This window comes from Astyanax mexicanus, chromosome 17 (assembly GCF_023375975.1).
Source record: "Astyanax mexicanus isolate ESR-SI-001 chromosome 17, AstMex3_surface, whole genome shotgun sequence".
NCBI lineage: Eukaryota > Metazoa > Chordata > Actinopteri > Characiformes > Acestrorhamphidae > Astyanax > Astyanax mexicanus.
The window spans coordinates 45,295,544-45,302,238 of NC_064424.1; the positions used below are offsets into that span (position 1 = coordinate 45,295,544).

At 39.9% G+C, this 6,695-nt stretch overlaps 2 protein-coding genes across 3 annotated transcripts in view; both read right to left on the minus strand.

Annotated features, from left to right (window-relative positions):
• rtknb (rhotekin b) overlaps positions 1-3,186 on the minus strand; it is a 55,570-nt gene extending 52,384 nt beyond the window's left edge. The window contains exon 1 of one of the 2 annotated variants that reach the window (XM_022676593.2): positions 2,840-3,186. In XM_022676593.2, coding sequence (XP_022532314.1) covers positions 2,840-2,950 — 111 coding nt within the window. In that variant the 5' untranslated portion in view covers positions 2,951-3,186. Of the gene's footprint in view, positions 1-812; positions 946-2,839 lie in introns of those variants that run through there. The other variant, XM_022676594.2, reaches the window with a different exon arrangement.
• A 757-nt stretch (positions 3,187-3,943) lies between these two features.
• On the minus strand, positions 3,944-6,534 carry LOC111193950 (TOG array regulator of axonemal microtubules protein 1-like). Its single transcript, XM_022676601.2, has 5 exons — positions 6,057-6,534; positions 5,740-5,938; positions 5,475-5,580; positions 4,986-5,290; positions 3,944-4,889 (listed from the first exon to the last, which is right to left on the minus strand). Exons 2-4 carry the CDS (start codon positions 5,862-5,864, stop codon positions 5,051-5,053), a joined length of 471 nt encoding a protein of 156 aa, XP_022532322.2. The 5' UTR covers positions 5,865-5,938; positions 6,057-6,534; the 3' UTR covers positions 3,944-4,889; positions 4,986-5,050.
• Between the last annotated feature and the right edge of the window lie 161 nt (positions 6,535-6,695).

Consider the following 6,695-nt stretch of genomic DNA (forward strand, 5'->3'; position numbering starts at 1 on the left):
GTTATTGCATCATTCTATTCAGGGCATGTTGCTAATTTGGTGTATAATACTAGAATTACAGCGCTTTAGGAGTACAACTCTCCATTGTTCACTAACAGTAAATAGTTTATTTAGAGATTAATCCGCTCCAGGCAAAGTTCCACTGCGCTGTATTACTCCTCAGCCTGATTACAACAATATGTGTAAATATAGAACGCTCTGAGACAATTAAAGCCAGTCTTCATTGTGAATTTGCTTTCAGTTGCTAGCATGCTGACTTCTAGGTGAAGTCTACTGGATTATAAAATATGAGTCTACAGAAACTTGCATAAGTATTCATACATTTTTTTTTACATTTTGTCACCTTACACCCACAAACTTCCAGGTCTCATTTAATCGTTTCTTTTTTTCATTCATTTTAAAATGTCTAGTTGGTCAAGTTTTTCTATTTAGCCCTGCTTAAGATCACTGAATTAGAGATCTCTGAAGAAAGACAGGATGTGGCTGTCTGTGAATTTTAGTGGAAAGAGACCTTTAAATGTGTTTTATTACAATTTTAAGCTCATAAATGTGTAGGGAAATGGAAATGAAGCATGTTTTTTTATTTTTTCAAGAGGTGTGAACACTTTTGCAAGCCACTGTAGATTACATTGGTTAAGAATGGTTAGCTAGAGTGTAGAACTTTTGAGCACAATTCTAGATAGACTTAGCCAGAATGCTTAGCGCATAGCCTCTACACAGACATGCCACATAACTTTTGTCATGAATGCCAACTCCCATAATTCTGGGACCTGTGTTCAGCTTCACTCACAAGATAACACCTCACAACTTACACAGGAGTGCAGAGCATCACTCTGGAGCGTGCGCCGAGAGCAGAGTTATATTTGTGTGACGAAAAAGTGTAAAAACTCCTCTCAACCTCTACATCACAAACAGACCATGTCAGAATAAGAGCCACTAATACAAATAAACAAACAGTCCATATCAAAATAAAAGTCCCCAATACAAACAAACAGACAGGATGTGTCTAACTAAGACAGTACTACAAATTAATTAACAAATCTTGTCAATCTAAAAAGCACTAGTCAATACCAACAGACATACATTTTCAAAATAAAAGTCACTAATACAAACAAATAGACTGTGTCAATCTAAAAGTCACTAATACAAACAGACAAAACATGTCAAAATAAAAGTCACTAACACAAAAAACAGACAGAACATCTCAAAATAAAAGTCATTAATACAAACAACCAAACAAAGCTTTAAAACATAAATAATCTCAAACTAAAAGCTAAAATGACTGCTAACTTTTTAACTCTCCCTTTTTGCTGATTATCTGATCAATAAACCATGAGTTTTATGATCAGTAACATAACTTTGCTTTACATAAATAAAAAAATAAAATTCAGTGGGTCTTATTTTACTATAAATAATTGTACATTCTTAAACGATCATAATGGCCCATGGTTAGTATAAACTATACAGATAAAGCTTTTTAAGTTTGTTAGGTTATAGACTGCTGGTTCAATACTAAGTGATGCTTTGCTCACTTTGCAGTTCTAAAAAGCCTTAATTGGGCTATCTGGGTAATCTGGGTTAATGGGTTCTAACCAGTCAACTTTAGCATCAAATAAAACGGACAAACAAACCGAAAAAGAGGAAACGACACACTGAGCACAGAGTTCAGTCAGAATAAAGGAGGCTCTATATCACTGAGATTACGAGCTGCTGAAGCTGCAGCATGTTGGAACATCTCAAACAGGTTTAAAGGGTTTCCTGCACTAATACACCTTTAAACACCAGCATTGAATCAAAGACATCCAGCCTGGAGTTTCACAACCTCAGTCCTGATGACTTCAAGCTCTTAACATGACTCAGGTCCTGATCATTAACTGACTACAGGAAACACAAACACGTGCAGAGCATGGAGTCATCAGGACTGGTCTAGACTAATATTATCTGTGCAGCAGGTAAGGGCCCATTCTATTGAATCGGTGCCATTTCTATCCCCAGCAAATTAATGTATAAATGTGCACACAAACTAACTTTAAAATACATTTTATTATTAATCATAGTGTCTTGTACATTGACCCAATTGCAAAATTAAAATATGTATTTAAAAACATTAATAAAAACAACTTAGAACACTGAAAAATAGCATTTGTTATGTCCCTACTTTCTAACTATAAACTTTACCATGAAATATAATTATTAAAATCCTTTTTTTTTGCATTCTTTTTCAACTGTTTAAACAAATCACAATAATATCATTGTGTATAATATACAGCTCTGAAAAAAAAATACCAAATTGAAAACCTCTGAAATATAATCAAGAGGAAGATGGATGATCACAAGCTGATCATCAAACCAAACTGAACTGCTTGGATTTTTGCACCAGGAGTGAATAGCATTAAGTTATCCAAAAGCAGTGTGTAAGACTGGTGGAGGAGAACATGATGCCAGGATGCATGAAAACTGTGATTAAAACCAGGGTTATTATTTTACCAAATATTGTTTTCTGAACTCTTAAAACTTGAACATAATTATTATGAACTTGTTTTCTTTGCATTATTTGAGGTCTGAAAGCTCTTGCATCTTTTTTTTGTTGTTGTTATTTCAGCCATTTCTCAATTTCTGTTGTCTGTAGTTTATAGAATAAAACAACAATGTTAATTTTACTTAAACATAAAGCTATAAATAGCAAAATCAAACTGATTCAGATACTGAAGTGGTCTCTTATTTTTTATTTATTTATTTTTTTATTTCTTCTGTAGCCTGCCACGATTTATCGGTATATACGGTATAATTATCGCTCCAGCCCTTGAAGCTCGCGCGTAGCGGAGCGCCGCTCACTCACCTGCGCGGAGTCCTCGAACACGCTGAGTCTGAAGTGCCCCCTGCGCACCTCCATCTCCACCGCCGAGCCGCGAGCCACCGTGGCCCGGGAGCTCTGGTTCCTGCAGAACATCTCAGCCCAGACCAGCTTAACTCAGCTCCTGCCTAAAGCTCCTTTATCCAGAACCCAGAAACAGAGCTAACTGAGCTAACAGCTCTGATCCAAACTCATCTCCACCAACAGAACCAGCACCGAGCTGTAAAGAGTCCAAACAAACTATACAAACAAAGCCAAACTCAGATCAGAACCCAGATCAGCTCTGCTCAGATCTCATACCGGAGCTCCCACTCTGAGGAGAATCTGGGAGGCGCTGAAACTTCGCTCAGACTCTCAGAGAAGAACAGCGCCTCCAGCAGCCCAGCACACACACCTACAGCATCCAGAAAAACAACATCCCATAATTACACACTAAAAAAAGTAAGTACAGATTTGTACCTAAAAGAGTACAAAGCTTGTCGCTGGGGCTGTACATTATATTGAGGTACAAAAAAGTACCTTAGTATTTTTGCGCCAGTATAGAGTATAAAGATTATAAACATTATCATCAACTAAATATGTGTCAAAAACTTGATGATCCAAAATTGTCTGGCTTTCAAATGAAAAATGTGCAATTAAAATATATATTGTTAATTAGTACAGTGATACAGAATACTGAATGTACCTTTTGGCTGGTTAAATGGTACAAATCTGTACTTAGTGCTGTTAGAAATGACTTTGTACTTCAGAGGGAACAAATCTGACCCTGTAAGGACCAATATTGTACCATTGAGGATACAATTATAAAGAATGTACCTTTGAGTACAAAAAGGTACTCATATCGTACCTCTGTTTTTCATTGAATTCAAAGTACTGTACCGTTATCTGTATACTGTCAAATTTTAAAACAATACCCAGTCCTAATCCCTACAGACCTTTTACTGTCTGTCTGTCTGTTAATAACTGTCTGTGTATGTGGTTATTATTTATATATCCCTTATTTTTAATGATGACAGAGACAATGATTTTTTTTAAGGATTTTTATTTTGTAAGATTCTTAGTTTCAGATAAATTTACATAACTTAAGACTTAAATATTACATACAGTAAAAAAGTGGAAACTTCAGTCAATCCTTTCTTTTCGAGAACTTTACCTAATTTCTACATACAATATTACTCAAATAATTTTTGATACACAATATATTATAATTCCTGACATTTAAAACACAGGAATTATAATATATTATGCATCATAAAGTATTTAATAAGTTCACTAAAAGAAAAGTTCAGTCCACTTCTTTACCCTACGCAACATTAAAGTCTTGAACCCAAGTTGAAGTTACGTAAATGTATCTAAAATTAAATTTACTTAAAAAAAGCAAATAAGTACATTTTAGTCATTTTTTTCGTTGTGGTTGAGATGTATTCAGTGTTCAGGTGTTCAGAGTGGGTTTGGTGTGAAATTCTTTGTTCCAGAGAAGCCGACAGAGCTGATCACAGTGATGGAGACGGGACCCGTACGTCTGAAGGGTGGACTGCGGGACGCCGGCCGGTCCTGGGCGAACCCCTCACAAGCTTTGCAGGGCTTGTTTGGGGGCGGGACATTCCCAGCTGGTTGACTGGGAAGCCCTGATGCCACAGGGCCGGTGCGTTTCCCACCAAGCAGAGACCCCACCTCCCTAGAGGAGCCCAGAAACTGCGTTACCTCACTTACCAGCACTCTAAGAAAGAGCCTCTGGCAAGAGCAAGGTGGAGCCGCTGCCTCATCCACCTCTTCAGATGTAGTTCCTGTTCTCCACCACTGTGAACAGCTCTGAGTCTGTAAACTTCTCCAGAAAAGAGCATTCCACCCCAAACCCAGTCTGAACAGCTCAACACTGAATAACATCTCAACTACAGACAACAATAAATAAAAGATGAATTATTTAAGAAGCTGCTTTACTGCAGATTGGTCTTTTAAATTTACAAATTTCTCCACCGCATTCTCAGCCTTCTTATGGCCGCCCAGATATCTCAAAGCGGCTCGGGCATGGGTCCTGTGGAGAAAGCAAGATAACAGTTAGTGGATTCAGTGCTGGTTTGTTCGTTCCTTCCTTTATCTGATTGGTTGATTAAAGCAGACAGTTGCTTACCTCACTTCCTGGGCTGCATCGAAAGCCAGTGTGCTGACGGCAGGAATGATTTGACTAGCAATCATTTACCTCAGTCCACCAGCCAGCAATCCTTGCAGGACTCGGCCAGGTGAACAGTGGTGCACTAAAGTGCCGAGGGCTAGCTCCACACCCTGCCTTATAAACAGGCTGGTCTCCCCAGCCTTGTGAAGGAGGGAGCGAGCAGCGCCCTCTACCTCACTGTCCATTTCCCGCCGCAGGTGAGTGAACAGGTGAGCCATGGTTGTTATGGCGCCCCGAGAGACTATAGAGCGGAGGTTTTTCACCTGAGACAGTGGAGACAACAAAAGATCACTAAGCCTCAACCTATTGAACTTTGAATCAGTTTCTGCATCATATATCATTACAGAAGAAGCTGCTGTAGAGTGTGTATGAAGTGTGTATGAAGTGTGTATAAAGTGTGTATAAAGTGTGTATAAAGTGTGTATAAAGTGTGTTATAAACTCTTACCTCCGCGATGACGGCTGTGGTGATGTAGTGGAGCTCCGGCAGCACCACATCAGCGTGATGTTCAGCCAGAGCTCGCACAAGCCATAGTCCCTCGGTTTTCCTTTCCCTGTTTCACAACCAAAACATTCAGAGAATTATAGATTAAACACATCTGAAAGATGGTGGCAATTTTTTTTTGTAATCTTCAGCTCTTATAACTCTTATAAGTCTAAGCTCTACTCTGAAACAGATCCCTGCTCGGTTAGAATTGCAGTAGAAATCTTACCATTCCTCATCCTGCAGGAAGCACAGTGCCTGGCCGAGAGCTTCCTCAGGCCTGTTGAGGGGATCCTCGCTGGTCAGGGATGGTGGCACCTGACCTGCTTTGTCCTCCTTGCTGTGGGCAGCCATATTGTTATCAGGCTGCACCACAGCTTGGACTGGCCTCAGGTTCCTCCGCCTGTCTAAAATTGGTATTCTGCTACCTGTGATTATATTAACAATAAATGGAAGAATTAAGAGTTTAGTAAGGAGTTTTAGAGATTTTTTTTTAGGGACTTTTTTAGGGATTAAAGACGCTCAACATTTAAAACTCGAACTTACCTGGTGAATTGTAGGCTGTCGGCTTATTCACCACCACTGGAACGGTAGTGACAGGCAGAGGCTCAGATGGAGGAGTTGGTGGATAACGGAGGGGCCTTGAAGGTAACTCTCCAAAGGAGGAGTTCCCCAAGGCCTCGCTCCATGCTTGCTCTAGAGTCTAGAGCAAGCATGGAGCGAGGCCTTGGGGAACTCCTCCTTTGGAGAGTCTAGAGTCTAGAGTCTGAAGGGTCTAGAGTCTAGACCCTTCAGTCGGGGAAACCTGCTGCCCGTGGTTTTAGCAGCAGGTTTCGCGGGTGGTGGACTGGGCAGATGGAAATCCCATTGTGGGGAGTTCTTGCGCCTCATCAGAGGCAGCCCAGGAACCCACGACGCAATTTTAGGCAGATAAAAGTTCTTATCTCTGAAATCCATCTCTAAATGCGAGAGAGAGAGTGATGAGCTGCTACTAAAATAATAGTAGATGCAACATCTGACTGGAATATTGAGAGTCGAGTGCTTATACACTGTGGCCTGGTGATGTCACCACTGTATGCTAGCTAAAGTTCCGGCCGTCATGGCGACAAGTTCTGAAGCAGAGACTCCTGCACAGTACAGTGTGTTGAAATGTTAGCAGAATGCTAGCATTAGCACATTGTTAGC

Coding starts and splice junctions, on each gene's coding strand:
- LOC111193950 (XM_022676601.2), bottom strand. CDS start 5,864: ATGGCTGCCCACAGCAAGGAGGACAAAGCAGGTCAGGTGCCACCATCC. Junction 5,581..5,739: donor TTCCTGCAGGATGAGGAATG/GTAAGATTTCTA, acceptor GTTGTGAAACAG/GGAAAGGAAAACCGAGGGAC. Junction 5,291..5,474: donor CCACAGCCGTCATCGCGGAG/GTAAGAGTTTAT, acceptor CCACTGTCTCAG/GTGAAAAACCTCCGCTCTAT.